The sequence below is a fragment of the Lithobates pipiens genome, unplaced genomic scaffold (assembly GCF_037356315.1).
Source record: "Lithobates pipiens isolate NorthernLeopardFrog02 unplaced genomic scaffold, aLitPip1_a1.2 Scaffold_8, whole genome shotgun sequence".
NCBI classification, from domain to species: Eukaryota; Metazoa; Chordata; class Amphibia; order Anura; family Ranidae; genus Lithobates; species Lithobates pipiens.
This window is the reverse complement of record NW_027507903.1, coordinates 441,137,719-441,161,236: the sequence shown is the minus strand read 5'-3', so window position 1 is coordinate 441,161,236 and position 23,518 is coordinate 441,137,719. Positions and strand designations below refer to the sequence as shown.

The window sequence follows — 23,518 nt, the reverse complement described above, 5'->3', positions numbered from 1 at the left end:
ATGAGTTCCCAGGTCTGTATGCCTGCTGGGTGTCCATTATGAGGGGTTCCCACCATCCCTGTGATGAGTTCCCGGGTCTGTACACCTGCTGGGTGTCCATTATGAGGGGTTCCCACCATCCCTGTGATGAGTTCCTAGGTCTACACCCACTGTGCCCATTATGAGGGGTTCCTACCATCCCTGTACTGAGTTCCCAGGTCTGTACACCTGCTGGGTATCCATTATGAGGGGTTCCCACCATCCCTGTGATGAGTTTCCAGGTCTGTACACCCACTGTGCCCATTATGAGGGGTTCCCACCATCCCTGTACTGAGTTCCCAGGTCTGTACACCTGCTGGGGGTCCATTATGAGGGGTTCTCACCATCCCTGTGATGAGTTTCCGGGTCTGTGCACCTGCTGGGTGTCCATTATGAGGGTTCCCACCATCCCTGTGATGAGTTCCCAGGTCTGTACACCCACTGTGCCCATTATGAGGGGTTCCACCATCCCTGTGATGAGTTCCCATGTCGGAGTGTACACCCGCTGTGCCCATTATGAGGGGTTCCCACCATCCCTGTGCTGTGCTGACTTCCTCTGATTGGTGAACAAAACAAAAATCATGTTTCTGTTAATTTGGATCTAAAATTACGAAATTCGTTAACGAAATTTCGTATTTTGTATGAAATTCGTAAGAATAGAAATTCCCATAGAGCTCCCACCATCCCTGTGCTGAGTTTCCAGGTATGCACGCCTGCTGGGTGTCCATTATCAAGGGTTCCCACCATCCCTGTGATGAGTTCCCGGGTCTGTACACCTGCTGGGTGTCCATTATGAGGGGTTCCCACCATCCCTGTGATGAGTTCCCATGTCAGAGTGTACACCCACTGTGCCCATTATGAGGGGTTCCCACCATCCCTGTGCTGTGCTGACTTCCTCTGATTGGTGAACAAAACACCAGTCATGTTTCTGTTAATTTGGATCCAAAATTCCAAAATTCATTAACGAAATATCGTATTTCGTATGAAATTCGTAAGAATAGAAATTCCCATAGAGCTCCCACCATCCCTCTGCTGTGCTGACTTCCTGGGTTTTTAACTTTTAGGTTTGTTAACTTTTCGTTAATTACGAATTTTCGTTATGAATTTGGACCCGAAATTCGTAAAGGAAATTTCGTAATTCGTATTTCGGATTCGTACAAATGTACGAATTTTCGGAAATTGGTACAAATTTTAGTTTCATGCTAAACTAATCGCACATGTCTACTAGAGAGTAGAGAGCAGGAGGTCTTGGGAGGACCGAAGAGAGTGACTTGGTTGGTATTTTGAGACTAGGTTAGTGATGTAGCTAGGGGCAAAGTTATGGATGGCTTTGTAAAGTATTGTTAGTACTTTGAATTTTATTAGTTGGGTGAGTGGAAGCTAATGCAGGAGTTGGCAGAGAGGAGTGGAGGACACTGAACGGTTGGTAAGGTGGATGAGTCTGGCAGCAGCATTCATTAAGGACTGAAGGGGGGATAGTGTATGTAAAGGTAATCCAACGAGGAGGGAGTTGTAGTAGTCGAGGCGAGAGATAACCAGGGAGTGAATTAGAAGCTGCAAATATTGCGGAGGCTATGGTGGCACGATTTGGACAGGGATTGAATGTGGGCCTGAAAGGACAGTTCAGAGTCTAAGCCCCTAGCACCCTGGCATGTGGGGACGGACTGATAGTTGTGCCATTGATCTTGACAGAGAAGTCAGGGGAAGGGGCACGTGGGGGAGGAAATATGAGCTCGGTTTTAGATAGATTCAATTTTTATGATCAACATTTATTTGATGTACAATAAGGAATTTTAAAACAATACAACATCCATGTCTTCTTTGGTAGGAAACTTGGAGATCCTACACACCTATGGACAGCCGTGTGTTGGTGGAGAAGTTAAACCATAAACTGTACCGCTTAGTGTAATTCCGCCTTCCAGGCACATGCCAGTGCTTTTTACATAGGCTCCTAAGAGGCAATTTTCTGTAGCTTACAGACACCTTCATTATGCATATGAACATAAGAACACACACGAATGCCGCGTACACACGATCGGAATTATGGTCGGAAAAAGGTCTGATGGTTTTCCCGACGGAATTCTGCTCAAGCGGTCTTGCATACAAACGGTCACACCAAATTCCGCCCGCAAGAATGCGGTGACGTACAACACGTAGGTTGGGACTAGAAAAAGGAAGTTCAATACCTAGTAGCCAATAGCTTCCGTCTCGTAGTTGAATTTGAGCATGCGTGAGTTTTTGCGTGTGTGAATTGCATACACACGATCGGAATTTCCGATAGAAAGTTTTTCCATCTGGAAAATTGAGAACATGCTCTCAAATTTTTTCTTGTGGGAATTCGGCCAGCTAAATTCCGATGGAGCATACACACGGTCGCATTTTCCGATAAAAGGCTCTCATCTGTCTTTTGCTGTCCGGAATTCCGATCGTGTGTACGCGGCATTAGGCTAGTCAACATTTTTGCTCAAGATTCACAGAACTTTCACCTCAGATTTATCCATTTCTCTAACTGACTCATGTAAAATTTGTGGATCTTAGATCAAAAAAATAGCCAAATAGACCTCTTGACCTCTCTCTTGTAGTAGTGTGTTTGAGTCCTCCGGAGCTGAGGGGGTTACTTTAGCTGATGCCCTCCTTTCCTGTAAGATTTGGTAGTTAGCTGAACATGGTCTACAACCATCTAAATATAGCTCAGCCCCGGCCCTTCAATGCTTCTTTCATGACTAATCTTCATTGCCGCTCTGCATGAGTCTGCAAATCCGGACACCTGACACAGGCAATGCAGCAAAAGGATGTAGTACAGGGAATTAATGCTGCTGACCCACATGAAAACACATATCTGCATGTCCCGACTATTCCTTTGCTGTGTCTGCTGCAGTTATTACTTATTCAAGGGCCTGTCCATCCAAAGTTGGTATTTTAGTCACAACGGTGGATGAAGTTATTATTCCTTTCCTCTGAGACTTCAGCAGACACTTACGCCCTGCCCCCCACCATTACGGTGTCTGACGTCAACTACATTCTGCACTATGCAAAGTAAGTACAACTCCACAAGGCCTCAACGCAGCTAAAACAAGTGGATGGGAAAGGGACTTGGAATCAGAAATATTCTGACTCTTCTACCTGAAGGATATTCAAACCCAAAGGTTACTTCAAAGGCAACTAAACCCACAACACTAAAATCATGTACAATATATGCAGTACAGCTGCTTGTTACACTCTCTGTGGAACCTAAGGGGTTAATCCTCTGTATTGTGTAAAAAGGCATAATGAGCTAGTATGCACCGCATACTAGCTCATTATGAAGTACTCATAATGAAGTACTTACCTTAGAACAAAGCTCCCGCACCGCCTCCCAGTCACCTCTGAGAGAGCTGACATGTTCCCTCTGTGTTTCTTCCGAGCTCATGGCTCTGGCGCTGGGAGTGGCCGGAGCCAAAATGACGTCACTCCCACGCATGCGCGGGAGTCCTCCTATCTGGCTGCTGATGTCAATGGCTGCATGCACGGCGAATATTTTTAGATTTATGAGATATTCATTTTACCTACAGGTAAGCCTTATTATAGGCTTACCTATAGGTAAAAATCACCAAGCGGAGGATACAACCGCTTTAAGGCCTTTACACAGGCTGCCAGCAACAGGACTGGAAAGTAGGGTTGCACCGATACCACTTTTTTAAGACCGAGTACAAGTACCAATACTTTTTTTCAAGTACTCACCGATACCGCTTACTGATACTTTTTTTAATGTCATGTGACAGTTTTCAAAGCAGAATAAAGACTGATATGCAGCACTGATAGGAGGGACTGATTAAAGTGGTTGTAAACCCTTACAAACCACTTTGACCTACAGGTAAGCCTAGATTAAGGCTTACCTGTAGGTCCAAGAAATATCTCCCAAACCTATACGGTTTAGGAGATATTTGCCCGAAGACGGGCACCTCTGTCTACGGCGCATGCACCGTAGACAGCGGTGCGCAGGCGCACTGAGCGTGGCATTCTCGATAACGAAGATGCCGCGCGTCTCAGCTCCCGTGCACATGCGCGGGAGTGACGTCATCGCGGCTTCGCCGAATGACAGCGGCGGAGCTGCGAGACCCACCGAGAAAATGGATGCGCCGGACTACAGGGGACAGCAGTGACTTCGCTGGCTCCTGTGTCAGGTAAGTGACACATAATGGGCTACTATGCGATGCATAGTAGTCCATTATGCTTTGCCTTTGCAGGGAATGAAAGAGGAAGTAAACTCATCAGGGTTTACTTCCTCTTTAATGGGCACTGATATGCTGACTCTGATAGGTAGCATTTATGGGTACTGATAGGTGGCACTTATGGGCAGCACTTATGGGCAATGATAGGTGGAACTGATAGGCAGGCAGTGGCAATGAAATGCAGCACTGATTGCATTGGCAATTGCTGGCAGCCTGGCATGATAAATGAATGATGAGAGACAAACAATAACAGTTTAAACTTTCTTCAATATACAAGTGCTGCACCGCCCTTCTTGGTACACCCTGCACTCGGCCTCAGTAATGGGCTGGGTGTAACAAGATGTTACCGTCTTGTGACTGCTGCTTACTGAGGCCGAGTGCAGGGTGAACCAAGATGGGTGTCGCGCTGTTCAATCTCTGACGGAGACTGGGGGCCATCAATTCCGTTAACGAATGTGACGGCCCGGATCACCGATGCAGCGACCCACACCCCTGCCCCTGGCCAGCTTACCTTCTGCTGCTGCCAGCCTGCCAGGACTCGCTCTCCACTGCCAGGATGTGCTCTCTCTCCGCCCACTAACTTCAGGGAGATGCCTCTTCATGCAAAGGTATCGGCTCAGGCATCAGGAGCATTTTTACTAGTATCAGTATCGGTGCAACCCTAGTGGAAAGTGTGCTTGTGTCCTCTGCTTGCAGGTAAAGACCAGATCCTCATGCGCTGGGGATAAATACCCAGTGTGCATGAGGCCTGAAGCCTACACTATACCAGCCAACGGGGCTGGACTGGGAAAGAAATTTGGCCCTTCATCCAGACCGGCCCACTTACATTTTGAGTGTCTCATCAGCACCCCCTTACATCTGAGTGCCCCATTACCAGCCCCCTTACATCAGATTGTCCCATCAGCACCCCCTTACATCAGAGTGTCCCATCAGCACCCCCTTACATCAGAGTGTCCCATTACCAGCCCCCTTACATCAGAGTGTCCCGTCAGCACCCCCTTACATCAGAGTGTCCCATCAGCAGCCCCTTACATCAGAGTGTCCCATCAGCATCCCCCTTACATCAGTGTCCCATCAGCAGCCCCCTTACATCAGAGTGTCCCATCAGCAGCCCCTTACATCAGAGTGTCCCATCAGCATTCCCTTACATCAGAGTGTCCCATCAGCAGTCCCCTTACATCAGAGTGTCCCATCAGCAGCCCCCTTACATCAGAGTGTCACATCACCAGCCCCCTTACATCAGAGTGGCCCACTGAGCCACCGGCCCACCGGGAAACTCCCGATGGCCAGTACATGCCTGCCAGCCAATCTCAACCAGGGTTCAGTGGAATCCTAAGGTACCATCAGAAGTTGATAGGGGTTCCTTGAGCTGTGAATGATTGACCTCCCATCTGATGGTGCCTGCATAAATTTGAGGCCAATTTCACCTGGCAGAGCCATTGACACCAGTGATCTTTTAAGTGGTCAGCACTGATCAGCACTGTAGGGTTCTATTCTTCTCAATTGTCACCAGTGTAAGAAGCCTTCTTCCCATTGACCCTCATTTAAATAAATTAGTAGGGGTTTCATTCAGGACACTACATCTACAAAACATGTTCGGCCCTTGGGTCGCACAGCGGCATTGACTGTTATGGTACAGGTGGCCATCTGACACTGTGCAGCTTGGCTGCCAGCATCCAAGAAACCAAAGACACTGTTCAGCCTGGCTGCTAACTTCCTAGCAACCAGATGGTATCCAACTCTGCACGGTCTTAAATATACCTGCACTGGACACCAGTTTCACCTGGACTGAAAGTGAGGGGTCTTACAAAATGTTACAGTTGTCACTGGAACAGAAGAAGAGGGGATATATTTTTATGGAAATACTGGCTTCATTGATAACTGTCAAAGCTAGAGTTTCCATAACATGTGGGGAGATTTCCTTTCACATCCTGTTGTCTCTAAAGCTGGGCGTAGATGGTGGATAGAGGAGTCTCCCCCGCTGGGACATTGTATTCTGACAGCGGCTCTCACTGCTGTCAGAATACACTAATCAGCGGCTGCAGCTGATAATCGATAAAAGTTTTGCAGCAAGTCGTTTTGGCAGAATTCGACCTTATAATGGGCCACACACAGATTTCAGCTGGTCCCTGCTGAACTGATCCATCCAGCTTAAGGCAGGCTATGAGGGAGAATCTCTAAACTACAGATGGCAGATAAAATCCGAGAGAGAAATAAAATGTGGAGCGGAGCTTAAATTACCTTAAAGTCTTATCGGGGTAAAATCAGTTGGTAATTACTGCACCATCCATAATTGAATTAATAGAGAACAGACCTGCAATATCCTGGCAACCAGCACAATATAGCAAGACTAAAAAAAAAAAAAGCTAAAAGGATTATAGCAATAGATTATATTAACAGTCACCTAATGGCAAATGCAATCCCACCCACAGAAGATATAATTATATGCATGTTTACCTCTTTCACTGCCACTGATATAATTAGCATGGCATTTAAGCAGCAAGGAGTTTCTTTACATTTTTACTCATGGCTGTCAACTATCTACTAGAAGTTATTCAGGCTGTTGTAAAGCCACCTGATCACTTTTACATGTACATCTACTTCTACGACAGTTGAGTCATATATTATATATATCGCTGTGCCCATCAGTGAGTGAAGCTTATAATTCTAGGTCCATCATTCACTACTTATTCTAAACTGATGGAGCTGCAAAAGCTTTTAACACTTTTCCTAAAGACAATTTTACGTACTATCGTTTTTCACTGTTTTATGGGAGCTAAAAATGTTGAGGCTTGAAAAATGTGGTATCTGATTATTTGACACATATTAGTACCGACAGTTGATGGGCCATAGGAGCCTATGGGTTACATCGCCACTCCCAAGTATTCCAACTGTTGTCAAACGCATTCTCCCCTCCCCGGCAGCCGCCGCTGGCTGACGCAGAGGAAATCACGTGACCAGGCCCAAGCAGCCTGAAAGTAAGTAAGTATACATCTGTATTACACAGATTAGTCAGCATAGGTGTTAGAAATGGGAGAGGGTACATTTTTAAGATGTAAGGTTTTGCCTGGAATTCTACTTAAACCAAGGTGCTGTTTATTATTCCATCCTCGCTATTGGGTTCCTCTTCCTTTTTGAGAATGACCAAGAGTTAATTTATCCCTGAATACAACGGAGGGAGTAAATATTTGATTTGCTGCACCAGTCAGCTTTGTGTGCTTGTCTTTCACACTCAGCTGTTGCAGGACATCAGTGTTGGTGCCATAGAACATCTGCTCCATTCCACAGTGATGATAAGTGGGGGGCTCTCTGGGGTTGGTGTGGGTGAGATCTGCAGAAAGAATGAACTGTTAATTCTTGGGATAGCAATGCCGACTGCAAGGCATAAACACACCAGACTATTATGTCCTGGTAGAATTTTTGCTTTGAGTACTATGCTTTACTATGTGACAGAATATTTGGATTTACTATAGAATGTCAGAGAGGCATTCAAATCCAAATAGTTTACATATATATTACACATGATGTGCTAAAAAAGTTATTACCACATTAACTCAAAATCCTGAATTCGGAAATCGCAGATTTTGAAATACATGTTCAATTTGCCCGACTGCCTCAAAGTGACCCTTTCCTGGCCAGCCCTTATTCTACTGTGCAAAATGTCAAATACTAAATCTGGTTATACATGGCACAAATTTGACCAATTCCTGCTTAATTAGCTGAAATTTCAGACATGGGTGGGCCTGTGGGCACCACCTGGCTCAAGGACCTTCCACTGAAAAATTTAAGGAGCTGGGTGGGCAATTGTCAGATGAACAGTGACTGCATCCAATTAGATGGCTATCATGACTATTTGAATACAATAGCTGGCCGCAGAGATTCCTCCATCCATGTTGTTTAGCATGTATGGAGGAATCTATTAGATTTTTTTGTTCAGTCTGCAGGCTAAGTGAGAGAAATCCATGAGTGTATGGCTAGCCTTACTTGGTTATAGTATATTATCATTGGACATACAGTGCCAATGCGGGGCAGACACAGTTGGAGGAGAGCAGCATATTCAGGGCTGGTCACTAACCTGGACTGACTACTCTCTTTGGCTACCTAAAATTAACATGGTGTTGGATGCTCAGGTCCAATAAAAATTGCTGTTGTCATGGTGCCGCCAGATGGTTGCAGCACAGTCTTTCAATGTAAAATCCCCTTGGGATCGAAAAAAAAAACTGATTCAGAAGGTGCAGTGTTGCCTCCTGAACACCTTCAACTCACTGCAAACCGTCTCTGAAAACCAATCCACTGTAGTTTGCTTTTAGGAGGTTGTAAAGCCCGTTGCCCATATAAAAGGTGTCTTCATCGGACGGCACATAAATTGATATAACACAAACTTGCCGTGATAGAATTACTGATATAAGCCATTTTCACGCAGGCTCTACCACCAAAGCAGTGACTTCTAGGTGTTCAGGAAGTGATCCTGACATCTCCTGAATGTTTTTTTTTTTTTGAGGGGACTTTTTTTTATCCCAAGGGGGATGAATGAAATTTGAAATACTGATCAGCAACAGCAAAAAAGTGTTTTGCTCATGGTTGCAGTCCCATTGACCTCATTAGGTGAGTATGACAGGCGGTGCTGTCTGTCAAACATGAAGAGCTGTGTTACACCTGCCATTATAAGGTTCTTCTTCTAGTCCTGTAGTTCAGATCCCGACTTTACTACCTAGTGCAGGTCTGATTTAGTTTGACTTTGATATTGGCACTTGATTTTTCTTGACTTCTTGGCTAAGCTCCAATACCCTTCACGCTCTTGTGCAGTGAGTGTCTCAACCGGCCACTGAGATGTTCTTATTGGCCAAAGGACCTATTCATGATGTCAGAACCCAATAGTTGTAAAGCGCTGCGCAAACTGTTAGCGTTACATAAATCCTGTATAATAATCATAATAATAATAGCAAAATTTAATTAAATCAGAGAGGGGCAGCAGTTTTTTTCTGGGTAATAAAGGTAATAATACAAGTTGTAAGTGTCTGCTCTCAGGGATGACATTTTTTTACCATTAAAACTGTAACATTTAGTACAGGTACACTTTAAGTTACTCTTCAGACTAAGCTTCCTTTAAACTGCATACAGTATACAGGCTTGGTTCCAAGAAAGTTGAGTCACACGTAACCCCCCTTCCCAGCCTTGATGGGCTACAGGGTCTCCAGGAAGACGTGAGAGACTGAGCCAAGGTTTTACAGTGTGAATAATATTCCATAAAAGGGTTCACAAGACTATCAACGAGCCAGGAGCAGGCAGACTGGAGTGATTCAATGAGTGATGGGGTCAATGTACATTCTCTCTGTATATTGTTTATATCTTATTTTCTTGCACTCCTTTCCGTTAATAGACTTATATAGGAAAATGTTAGGCGAGTGAAATGTTTGATTCCAATTTTCAAGCTTTTCAAAGCTTCAGAAAAAGAGCTTTCGACTTGCACTTTTAATTTTGATTTTGCATGGACTTGAGCAAGGTAAATACTTTTGTTACATATACTGTACATTGTTATATCCCCATTGAGGAGATTGCACTTACCGTATATACTCGAGTATAGGCCGACCCGAGTATAAGCCGAGGCCCCCAATTTACCCCCAAAAAACTGGGAAACCTATTGACTCGTGTATAAGCCGAGGGTGAGATATGCCTGTCCATCCCTGTGTGTGTGTGTCCATCCATCCATCCATCCATCCCTGTGTGTGTGTGTGTCCATCCATCCCTGTGTGTGTGTGTGTCCATCCATCCATCCATCCCTGTGTGTGTGTGTGTCCATCCATCCATCCCTGTGTGTGTGTCCATCCATCCATCCATCCCTGTGTGTGTGTCCATCCATCCATCCCTGTGTGTGTGTCCATCCATGTGTGTGTGTTTGTGTGTGTGTGTGTGTGTGTGTGTCCAGCCTACCTGTGTCCCGAGCCTCCGTCCGGTCCCGAGCCTCCGTCCGGTCCCGTCCCGTCCCGAGCCTCCGTCCGGTCCCGTCCCGTCCCGAGACTCCGTCCGGTCCCGTCCCGTCCCGAGACTCCGTCCGGTCCCGTCCCGTCCCGAGCCGAGCCTCCGTCCGGTCCCGTCCCAGGATCACCGCTCTTCGTCGGCGCCCATTCCCCTGTTCAAATGCCGCGCCTCCCTGTCTGTGATAGGTACTTTTCCATCCTAGTGACAGCGGGACAAGAAATATCTGTTTTCAGATACAGGCAATAATGATAACTTGACAGAGGTGCTAATCCTTCCCCATATTTTTGTTGCAGTCTGTATCCCTAGTGGAGAGAATTCTCATCACCTTCTGTCCTAACAGGAAGTGAAGGGCAATTTCACCAGTGGGGAAATAAAAACCTATTAGGGGTTCTATCCGACCTCACCATCTCCCCTGCTCAGTCAAAAAAAAGTTTTGACTTGAGTTAGGCTTGTAGGGCTCGTTCACATGGGCTCTCAGCTCCGGAAGCAGATCCTGTGTGTCTTGATTAGTATACCTGTTCTTGCATACTTAGTTCCCTTTTGTATAACGGTTTACCAGTTGGACATTTTTTATGCACATCTTTGTATGCACATTTTTTTTTATGCACCTTTTATGAACTGAATCGTATTTTTTTCACTTTATGAGTCATTTTATCAAATTGACAGTGACAGCTCTTTGGATCTCATATTGAGAGTTGACAGCAACAGATTCCAAATGCAAATAGCACACTTGAAATGAACTCTGGGCCTTTTATCTGCTCCTTGTAAATGGGATAATGAGGGAATAACACACACACCTGGCCATGGAACAGCTGAGCAGCCAATTGTTCCATTACTTTTGGTCCCTTAAAAAGTGGGAGGCACATATACAAACTGTTGTAATTCCTACACTGTTCACCTAATTTGAATGTAAATACCCTCAAATTAAAGCTGAAAGTCTGCAGTTAAAGCACATCTTGTTTGTTTCAAATCCATTGTGGTGGTGTATATAGCCAAAAAGATTAGAATTGTGTCAATGTCCCAATATTTATGGACCTAACTATCTGTTCTTGCATATCTGTCAAACTCGGTTGCACGGATGGGTCGTAACAGCCGATGCAAATCCATTCACTTTATATAGGCTGCTTGCATATGGTTCAGCACTAGTAAAATAGTAAACAAATGGCTCTGTGCAGGCCTCGGTGAACTGTTCCTGATGTCTTCATGTTCAGAACTGGTCTATGGGCATGATGATGTCAGAAACATTCCACCAGACCGCTGGACTGCAGGGGGGCAGGAGCTGAAGGGCCTTGTGCTGGGAGGCTCAGAGGATTGGGTGAGTATATCTCTACTCTCTGAACTCCAGACCAAAACCAGCCCCACTGCATGGTAAAAAAGGGATAGTTTGTGTATGTTTAGTTGTAAGCTTGAGGTTAGGGATTATATTAGGCTAGTATTGTGATCAGGGATTAGGGTGTTTAGTTCATTTTTTAGGGCTAATTGTAGGATTGTGTTTTAGGGTAGAAATTAGAGTAGAGATTTAAAAAAAGACCGTGCACAGACTAAATCAAGCCCTCAATTATGTCTGAATATATAGGCATTGTGGAGAAATTCAGTTTTAAATTTCACAACAGAGGTAGTGCAGATTTTTCTACGACAGCAGATGTTAGCAGGCTGCCAGCCTTCTAATTTAAACAGCCAGCAGATGTTTAAAAACTGTTAGGGCTATCTTACCTTCGTGGCTGTCATTGCCACTCCTCTGAAAAACGATCTGACAGGTGACTTGGAGGCAAAATCACCTCTGGGACACCTGTTTTAACTTTTAAAAGGCCACATCACACCGCAATAACCACATGCATTACACATGGGTGCAAGTTTGGTGTGGCACAGCCCCATTCACTTTAAATGTTAAGAGCTCACTTCAGGGGTTAGGTTACGTGTTAGCATGTACTATACATGGTTGCATTGTCAGAATGAGATTCTACACACGTCTTGTGAGAAAAAAAAACTTTTTCCAAGAGTGTTTCAATTTGTTTTAACATGAAAAAATAGCTTACTGGTACTCAAAGGCAGTTTTCTATGTTTCTGGATCAACAACCCACAATGTTACTGTTTAGAAGTAGGAATATTAGCAATCGTGCATATTTTGTGCAACACATCCAGTTCTCTTTTTTTTTACAATCTACTATGTCAGTTTGAACCAGTTTCCATGAAAGACTATTCAACATTTTCTTAGCTTGTCAAAGTAAAGAACTCTTCCCCAAGCCAAACACAGAGATATGCAGCCTTCCCCACAGTAAGGCCCCTTTCACAGTTCGTTTAGCAGGGAATCAGTCAACAGACACTCTGCTGAATCTGAGCAGAATGGGACCATTGTCACTTTTATGACATCTTTGTCCTTTTACCGTTAAGCTCCATTTAAAAAAAATGGAGCTTTCTTTATCTAAGGGTGACCAGGTTTAAATGGACCTGAACCATTTACATCAGATTACTTTCGATCCATCACACTTAGGTCAGAAAAAGGGACTAAGACCTTTTCTAATTTTGTTTCTGGATCTGTGTAAACTTGGAGTTAAGCAGATGTAAACAGAAACACATCGTTTTACATTTATCTGCCCATAGGGGGGAATCTACTAAAACTGGGGCATGCTCTCTCAGCTTCCAGGTTTTATTGTCAAAGCTTAATTGAACAAGATAAAGTTGGAAGCTGATTGGCTACCATGCAGAGCCGCACCACATTCTGAGTGCTCCAGTTTTAGTAAATCTCCTTCATAGACTAGAGTTGCCACCTGTCCGGGATTCACCCAGACAGTCTAGGTTTTGAATCTTGTGTCAGGGTTTCAGGCAGACTGAAACCCGAACACATTATTCAGACAGATAAAGGAGTGCTATGAATAGATCTGGCGCTATACCTGTGTGTCAGAAACTTAATTTGCTAAATTAAATTTAAAATTGTTACGTTAATCCGGTGTGTAAGTGTTAGTGTGCCATATATTAGTGTTGGGATAAAGTATAAAATGTAAACTGTAGGTGGGAAGTAAAAACTCAAAAATATATGTGTATAAATTGTTAAAAATTTACCAGCATGCTGGCTGGAAAAGTAAAATATTGTCTCAGGTGCGATAAACCTAAATAGGTGATTACCTTATACACTCTTAATCACATGAATACCTTAAACATGTGGACTCATTATTAAATCAGGTAAAAATTATACATGTAAATATGAACCATAAACATAATACAATTGTGCACAAATGTGACAAATAAAATCTATGCGTGCAATACTAAAATGTACAATAAATCTGTGATAAATATCAAATAAAATCTTTGCGTGCAATACTAAAATGTACAATAAATCTGTGATGAATATCAATACCCCACGTGAAACATGCCAAATATTGGGAGTGAAAAAAGAAAAAAATGAAAATGGAAATAAATTTAAAAGGAAGTGAATTCAAAATTCCAAAAATAAAATAAAATGAAAAATAAAAATTTTTTATAGATATTTGTCCCAAGAAATAAAAATATAAAAATGTATGCAAAGAGAAGAAAAAAGGAAAAAAAAGGAGAAGCAAAAAAGCAGTCTCTGATGCAGTGCAATTAATGGGGGATTTCCCGTAGATGCAGGAGGGGATGTGATGGATCCAAAACAACTAATCTTCATGCATTGTGGGCACTTATAGGATGTACTCTCACCAGAAAAATAACCCCATCCGGGGTGGATCAGCCTTCACAGTATAAGCTACCGTGTCGCTCTCTGGCTTGCTTCAAATAGGCTGTTGAGGATCCCTCGTTATTTCCAGGTGGAGTGTGCCTCAGTATATGTATTGAAAGAGAGGACCATACATAGTGTGATACTGTATAAATCACTTTATTAAGAAAATACTAAAAATTACTCACACTTTTGAAAGAAGAAAATGGCTTGAATAAATGCAGTATAAAGGTGCAGTATGAAAGGTATGGAAGCTGCTGAGAGCGTTCCGTTCGTCTTCCACGCCGTAGTGTAAAGGTGCAGTGTGAAAGGTGTGGAAGCTGCTAAGAGCGTTCCGTACGTCTTCCACGCCGACTGTATTGGAAGTGTGTATTCGATAGGCCACGCCCTACGCGTTTCGTCACTGGGACGTCATCCGGAGCGCTCCGGATGACGTCCCAGTGACGAAACGCGTAGGGCGTGGCCTATCGAATACACACTTCCAATACAGTCGGCGTGGAAGACGTACGGAACGCTCTTAGCAGCTTCCACACCTTTCACACTGCACCTTTACACTACGGCGTGGAAGACGAACGGAACGCTCTCAGCAGCTTCCATACCTTTCATACTGCACCTTTATACTGCATTTATTCAAGCCATTTTCTTCTTTCAAAAGTGTGAGTAATTTTTAGTATTTTCTTAATAAAGTGATTTATACAGTATCACACTATGTATGGTCCTCTCTTTCAATACATATACTGAGGCACACTCCACCTGGAAATAACGAGGGATCCTCAACAGCCTATTTGAAGCAAGCCAGAGAGCGACACGGTAGCTTATACTGTGAAGGCTGATCCACCCCGGATGGGGTTATTTTTCTGGTGAGAGTACATCCTATAAGTGCCCACAATGCATGAAGATTAGTTGTTTTGGATCCATCACATCCCCTCCTGCATCTACGGGAAATCCCCCATTAATTGCACTGCATCAGAGACTGCTTTTTTGCTTCTCCTTTTTTTTCCTTTTTTCTTCTCTTTGCATACATTTTTATATTTTTATTTCTTGGGACAAATATCTATAAAAAATTTTTATTTTTCATTTTATTTTATTTTTGGAATTTTGAATTCACTTCCTTTTAAATTTATTTCCATTTTCATTTTTTTCTTTTTTCACTCCCAATATTTGGCATGTTTCACGTGGGGTATTGATATTCATCACAGATTTATTGTACATTTTAGTATTGCACGCAAAGATTTTATTTGATATTTATCACAGATTTATTGTACATTTTAGTATTGCACGCATAGATTTTATTTGTCACATTTGTGCACAATTGTATTATGTTTATGGTTCATATTTACATGTATAATTTTTACCTGATTTAATAATGAGTCCACATGTTTAAGGTATTCATGTGATTAAGAGTGTATAAGGTAATCACCTATTTAGGTTTATCGCACCTGAGACAATATTTTACTTTTCCAGCCAGCATGCTGGTAAATTTTTAACAATTTATACACATATATTTTTGAGTTTTTACTTCCCACCTACAGTTTACATTTTATACTTTATCCCAACACTAATATATGGCACACTAACACTTACACACCGGATTAACGTAACAATTTTAAATTTAATTTAGCAAATTAAGTTTCTGACACACAGGTATAGCGCCAGATCTATTCATAGCACTCCTTTATCTAACATTTTCCACCCCACCAGGTGGATAGTAATAGAGGCAGCTCTTACCTATTTTCCTTTTTCTTTTATTTTCTTTTATATTCTATATGTTTTTATAATTTGGATTCGCTCATAAGTTCCTTAGCGCAACCTACCCCTTTTATTTTTACATTATTCAGACAGGCTGTGGCTCCCCGAGTAACCAAGATAATCACACACAAATTTGTTGCCACCCGGGAGCTGCGGGCAGCTGTCTGGGGCAGATTTGGCATCACTGGGTGGCAGGGCAATAATGTCAGCAAGAGCAATTTGGCTACACCCACTGTTCACTGCTGCATGCTATGCGCTCCCCATTTCTTCTCTCCTTGGGGCACCCAAAGGTGTCCCAGGCCGCTAAAGTGTTCGGGTTTGACTTAAAGGAAAGGTGGCAACCTTACCATAGACTCATGAAGCTTTTGATTAGGCTCACCTAAAAAACTAACTGGCGGATCTGATTGGTCTGCAAGGCCTAATAAGTGAGTTCTACTCTCAATGATTGAGCATAAATTAAATAAATAAACCAATTTGAAAGGCTGGATGAGGTAAGCATCCTGTAATGTCTATAGAAACATTTATGAGTTTGCGTACATGGGCTTCTGAATTGGAAGCAAGTCAAATGTAGTAGGCTTTTGTCTTCCATTGACTTGTGTTGTTTTGTTTTTAATACTTTTTATTGGTTTTAAAGAATTAAGTGGTACAAAATAGTGCCTCTGAGCATTCTCTGACTCGAGGTAAACAACAAAACAAGCATCTCTAATTATCTTCACTCAGTTAGAAGCAGTACACAGTTAAGAAGTACATTTTGAAATAATGAACAATGAAACGGCCTCTGCATTATCCCCAGTACCCATGGTCCAGCACATTATAAACATTAATGAATATATCACATTTATTTCTCTAGAAAACCAATGAGATTTCTCAGATCACCATTGCGATGAAGTTATAGAGGGTGCAACCACCCAATAACTATAATATCAGATACTATGTGGCCGTGGATTGAGAATCTAGCCATAGGTCCCAAACCTTGTTGAACGTTTGAGAACATCCATGAGATTCATAAGTTGTTTTATAAAGGGGCACCAATGAGATTCATAAGTTGTTTTATAAAGGGGTATTACCTTATTTAACCTGGATTTTCCTAAATCGTAAGCCAAGGGCTACCTTAGGCTTCCACTTGAAGATAATGGCTTTACGGGCATAACAAAAGCAGCAGACTGACCAGTGGCGGCTGGTGGTATATTTTTTGCAGGGGCTGCAAACAATACACCCACAGCCATCACCCCCCCCCCAGTCGGTCAGTTACCAGTCCCACACTTACCCCATCTATGGCGCAGGCAGTGCTTCCCCCCAGGCATCGGCTTCCCCTGTTTCTCCTCCTTGGCCTAAAGGCGACCGTGTGTCTCCTCCCTCCTCCTAGGCCAATAGGATCGCTTCTCCTTTTGGACCCACTTCCTGATTGGCTGGGAGGAGAATCAGTGGGACAATAGCAAATATTAATTTACTATTGTCACACAACTGGGTAAGCTCGGGGCGCAGTGCTCTGCACCTTGAGCCCAACTTTTTTGAAGCTCATTAGAGCCTCTGGCTCAAATCACGTGTTTAAAAACAAACAAAAAACCCCATTGGAATCCATGCCTCTGGCACCGCCCATGAATATTAGGGCGCTGGACGCATGGATAGGGTGTGGCACTCCTGCACCCAGCATTAAGGGCCACCACTGAGACTGACAAGGGTGCTAAGAGCCTGACGGGGGATCAATGTGGCCACCAGCCTGGGCAAACATACATCAACAGGGGGATCTCAACAGTGGTGAGCTGGGTAAGGGAACCAGCAACTTCAGACAAAAAGTTTTAATATTTGGGCAGGTCCAGAAAATGTGATGAAAATCCGCATGGTCACCCACACATCTCCAACACTGAGAGGAGACCCCTTTGACTTGTGTTTGAGTAGCTTTGAACTTCTATAGACTTGTTTCTGAGATGGTTATTGTTAGCTCATGAGTTGCTTTGCTTCTAATTTGTGTTTCACTGCTTCTGACTTTCTTTGAGTTGCCTTGTACAGGGAAGGAATGGCAATCCAGTTGTAAACAAACGAGCATGTAGAAAAGCCCTGCTACATAGGTTTAAAGCAGACTTGAAGTCAAAAATAAAGATTGCTATGTTATTATTGTTTCTTGTTGTGTACTGAAAGTATGTTCTTTTGTTTCTCAACAGATCTTTATAACTGCTCATTGATCTCACCAGAAGCATCATGTCATCAAAGGTAAATACATGGAAGAATGGTAGGGAAGGAAGGATATCCAGATCCTGTTTATACTGAATCTTGTTAGCGCAGAGTTGTGCCAGATGCATTAAATATCTGTACAAGCAGCGCACCTCTATAAATAATTATTTTTACTATATACAGGCATACCCCACTTTTAAGTACACAATGGGGTTTATTTACTAAAGCTGGAAAGTGCAAAATCAGGCTCACTTCTGCATATAAACCATAGAGCTTTTAACCCCAGCTTGTTCAATTAAGCTTTGGTAATAAAACCGGGAAGATCATTGGATTCTATGAAGAAGTGAGCCTGATTTTGCACTTTTCAGCTTTAGTAAATAAACCCCATTGTGTACTTAAAAGTGGGGTATGCCTGTACTCCTGGCCAAGAGACAAAAAGGTAGACATGTCCCATTGAAATATGTGAGGCTGTAATGCTCCTGTCCATTTAGGAGCGAGAGCTTGTGGTTCAGGATGCAAATAAAAATACATCTGTGGATGGAGAAGGTGGGTTAGCTCTGGGCAAAGAGTCAAAAAGAATAAGTGTACGTTGATTTAGGCCCGTACTACAGGATACAACAAGTGTTGGAATATGTTTACCCGCATAGGTATGTACAGGTGTTCCGTGCATCCTCGTACAGGCAGTCCCATTGATGTTGGGACACAGCGGTTGCACAGACACAGCCGTTGCTCCTAATTTGACATCTGTGCAGGGCACTGAATGCACACTGTGGGTGTTTGGGATCGTGCGTGGATGACAAATTGGGAGCAGCAGCTGTATCCATGCAGCCACTGTGTCTTAGTTGACATGAATGGAAATGCCTGCACGTGGAGGCACACAACATATGTGCTGCCCCGCACAGGTATAGGCTGTAGTACTTCCATGTGAGCCAGACCTTAACGTGCACTAGTCCTTAGAGGGCATGCTAGCTAGAGGAAAAACCACCTCAGAACTACTTCACTTGGATTAATAGATGCTGAAAATGTAGTAAATGAGCAAAATGTTTTTCTAATCACACTAGGAGGTGGTAACATTCTTATTGTAGGATGACATTATGACAACTAGAGCAAAGAAATGTGGACTTGTAGCAGCCAAACTGATAATGGGGGTTATTTACGAAAAGCAACTCCACTTTGCACTTGAAAGCACCGAGGGGGACATGCAAGGAAAATAAAAAACAGCATTTTAGCTTGCACATGATTGGATGATAAAATCAGCAGAGCACTTGTAGTGCAAAGTGGATTTGCCTTTGGTAAATAACCCCTATTGCATTTACACTTCACATTACAGAGAGTAAACGCCTAGAAATAGACCTACTTTGTGTATTAGAAAGGGGTTGCATCAGTCCTTCCATTATGGAAAAACAGAGGGTACCCTGACTGGGCTCACCCCGTCAATACTGGAATGAGGTTAGCTTAAAATCTTTCTTTACAGAAACCAGATAGTGAATTCCATGGCTAACTGGTCAGTGGATACCATGACAGGTCCATGAGAACTGTGACATCACAGTTAACAGAAATTGTCATAAAATTAGTTAGCACTAAGGATGAGCCGAACACCCCCCCCCGGTTCGGTTCGCACCAGAACCTGCGAATAGACCTAAACTTCATGTGAACTTTAGAACCCTATTAAAGTCTATGGGACTTGAACGTTCAAAATCGAAAGTGCTAATTTTAAAGGCTAATATGCAAGTTACTGTCCTAAAAAGTGTTTGGGGACCTGCAAAAAGAAGTTTTAAAAATGGCCGTTTTTTCGGGAGCAATGATTTTAATAATAATTAAAGTGAAACAATAAAAGTGTGATATTCCTTTAAATTTCGTACCTGGGGGGTGTCTATAGTATGCCTGTAAAGGGGCGTGCTTAGAACTGTCGCTGCACAAAGTGTCATTTCTGCAGGAAAAAAATTCATTTAAAATCACTCGCGGCTATAATGAATTGTCGGCTCTCGTAATACAGAGAACACTCATTGGAAGCCATTGATAAAAAAAAAGCGTGTTCCCCCAAATTCAATTACCAGGCCCTTCAGGTCTGGTATGGATATTAAGGGGAACCCTGCGTCAAATTGTTTTAAAAAAATTACGTGGGGTTCCCCCTAAATATCCATACCAAATGGTCTGGTATGGATATTAAGGGGAACCCCTCATCAAATAAAAAAAAAAATTGAAGTGTGGTCCCCCTAAAAATCCATACCAGACCCTTTATCCGAGCACACAACCTGGCAGGCCGCAGGAAAAGAGGGGGGATGAGAGAGCGCCCCCCCTCCTGAACAATACCAGGCCACATGCCCTCAACATTGGGAGGATGCTTTGGGTCCCCCCCAAACCACCATGCCCCCATGTTGATGGGGACAAGGGCCTCATCCCTACAACCCTGGCCGGTAGCCACCCATCACCTGACCCTGTCACCTGACCCCGCCCCCCTCTGATGCGGGGGGGAAATCCTGGCTTCCCCAATGACGTATGGGTGACCCCACCCCCCTCTGATGTAACGCAGGTTTCCGTTACATCAGAGGGGTGCGGGGTCACCCACACGTCCTTGGGGAAGCCCGGCTTCCCCATTTGCGTCAGAGGGGGCGGGGTCAGGTGACGGGTGGCCCCGCCCTCCGCATATAAGAAACGACAGGCCGCCAGGATCCCGCAGTGTCTCCTCCGTGGAGACAGAAGATTGATGGATTCGCTGCACTGGATCAGATCAGCCATCGCTGGACCCCAAAGAGATGATTATCCGTCGCTGGATAGCAAGAGTGGATTACCACCGCTGGAATCTTTTTTTTTCAAACGGGGGGGGACCGGGATCTGGGGGTCCCCTTGTTAAAGGGGGCTTCCAGATTCTGATAAGCCCCCCGCCTGCAGACCCCTACAACCACTGATCAAGGTTGTGGGGATGAGGCCCTTGTCCCCATCAACATGGGGACATGGTGCTTTGGGGGGGAACCCAAAGCATCCTCCCAATGTTGAGGGCATGTGGCCTGGTACAGTTCAGGAGGGGGGGCGCTCTCTCGTTTCCCCCCCCTCTTTTCCTGTGGCCTGCCAGGTTGCGTGCACGGATAAAGGGTCTGGTATGGATTTTTAGGGGGACCCCCACTGGAAACATGCGCCCCTTCACAGGCATACTATAGACACCCCCCAGGTACAAAATTTAAAGGAATATCACACTTTTATTGTTTCACTTTAATCATTATTAAAATCACTGCTCCTGAAAAAACTGCAGTTTTTAAAACTTTCAATCAATCAGAAATCATTCTCTGATTAGGCTACTGTACATGTACATTTAGTTGGTTTCTCTGGACTACTACATTTTGCACATCATCAATTCTCTTTGCGCTTATTATTGTAAACATTCTTTGTTTTATTAAATTCTGGTCACATAAATTGTGTTTTTTTACATCATTTTCAATACTATGACTATTAATAGTCTGTACTTCTTGGAATGTGTAGTGTCAAGCAAGAGAGTATACAGAAAGGTGGTCATTTCCCAGTACAGCCTTACTAAGATCTTGTGCCAAGGCATGCTAAGAGCGTTGCATCTCCTCCAAGATGCTATAATTATAGTAGTGAGTCAACCGAGATGATTCAGAGAGGATTGGAGGGACAAGAATGTTATTCTGCCAAGAAAATAGAAGAGGTCGTATGAGAGACAGCAGACTGCATGACCTAAATTCAAATGCTTTATTCTGGAATATGGACAATATCTGGATATTTCGATTAAATTCAGTCTGTACTGAAATTTACCTCTCAGTTGCGGCCATCTTGCTTCTTGCAATATACAGTTATTAAAAAAAAAAATTCAAACTTGTTTTGTAGAAAATGATGATAGGGTATCCTGCAGTAGCTAATCATGTGACTGGATGCCCGGGCATTGGTGACACGATCTTAGCTGATGGGGGCTTAGGAGACTATAATTTAGGAACAGATGTGGAATCAGCAGTGCTGTTTGAAGTTTGATCCCACCTTCATCTAAGGCTTGATTCACATCTATGCATGTTGCTTTTGAGCGTTTCTGCAGTGCTTTTTGCGGTGCTTGCCACATTTTTACCGCGATTTTACCGCGATTTTGCGGCAATTTGCTTTTTGCAGGTTTTTTTTACACTGTATATGGACGCAAAGTCCTTAGCAACCGATGAGTCATCAGCGGTCAGCTGACTTCCCACGGAATATTAAAAAAAATGGTGGCTAAAAAAAAAATCGAGAAAAAAATGGCATGCCCCCCCCCCCCAGGTCCATACCAGGCCTTTGGGTCTAATATGGATTCGGAGGGGACCTCCAAAATTTAAAAAAAAAATGGCATGGGGGTCCCCACCAAAATCCATACCAGACCCTTATCCAAGCATGTAGCCTGGCAGGTCAGGAAAGGGAGGGGACGAGCGAGCGCCCTCCCCCCTGAACCATACCAGGCCGCATGTCCTCAACATGGGGGGATGGGTGCTTTGGGGCAGGGGGGGCTCTGTGCCCCCCACCTCAAAGTACCAGGCCTAATCGGACACCTAACTGACACTTTTGACATTTTTTTGGAGACCAGTGACATTAATATAGTGATCAGTGCTAAAAATATGCACTGTAACTGTACTAATGACACTGGCAGGGAAGGGGTTAACACCAGGGGCAATAAAAGGGTTAAGTGTGTCCCTAGGGGTGCTTTCTAACTGTGTGGGGGATGTTTTGACTGTGGAAAAGAAAGAGAGCTGTGTTCTTGCTTAGCAGGAGCACAAGATCTCTCTTTTTCCCACTGACAGAACGGCGATCTGCCTTGCTTACATAGGCAGATCACCGTTCTGCCTCTTCCAGGAATGATCACGGGTGTCTGGCGGACATTGGGTCTGCCAGACCCGCTGTTTGGCTCCCCCTCTGTTCAATCAGTGCATGATTAGGCCTCCAGCCACGACCCCCAGAGCTACTGCATGAAGCGACATACGGGTACGTCATTTCACGTTTCAGCGGGGTCACCTTGCCGCGGTATATGTGCAGAAGGAACCGATTTATGTTGCTAAACAATAACTCAAAGCTCTCCTTCTAAAGACTGCCTGTCATTAAAATATAAGAACATATTCTCAGACAGGGGCTGGTCCGCACCCATCTTTCTTGATAGCTTATTTTTGGCATATATTATATACAGTATGTTTGTAATTTTTAAGTATGGAAAAAACAACCCGTATACAGCTTTATAGTGGTCAACCTAGTTATTTTTAAAAGAAGGTTCCTGCTCAGTAAGTGCCTACCATTTGTATATAGCCTTGTTCAGATGTACTTACCACTATGACATCAGAGATTGTACTATGGAACTACTGTTCTTGCATTTGTTGTTACATTTTTCTAAAAAAACCTCTTCAATAAAAATTATTGATCCAAATAATATAAGAACATATCTGTCATTAAAGTACATCCAAACCCAAATTTTAAAACATACATATATCATACCTTGACTTTTAGTAATTGCTGTATGGGCATTATTTTTTGTTGTGCTGCCTTGTTTGCTGTAATAATATCTATTTTAAAATAGCGCCCCAGTCACTTGCCGTAGCAGGATACCAGCACTGCCCCCTGTGGTGTTTGTGTAGAATCATTGTTGTCACCCTTGCAATGTGCACTATTGTGCATTCAGCTAAGCACAGTGAGCCCTCCTCCTTCTCCAATGGCCATGCCCCTGTGACGGGCAGATGCT

General features: G+C 43.5%; 1 protein-coding gene across 1 annotated transcript in view; it reads left to right on the top strand.

Moving 5' to 3' along the window:
- The window catches only part of ANXA6 (annexin A6), a 150,505-nt gene that overhangs the window by 24,811 nt on the left and 102,176 nt on the right, over positions 1-23,518 (top strand). The window contains exon 2 of the mRNA XM_077468324.1: positions 17,811-17,859. Within this exon, the coding sequence (XP_077324450.1) occupies positions 17,848-17,859 (12 nt within the window). The 5' untranslated portion in view covers positions 17,811-17,847. The remainder of the gene's footprint in view (positions 1-17,810; positions 17,860-23,518) is intronic.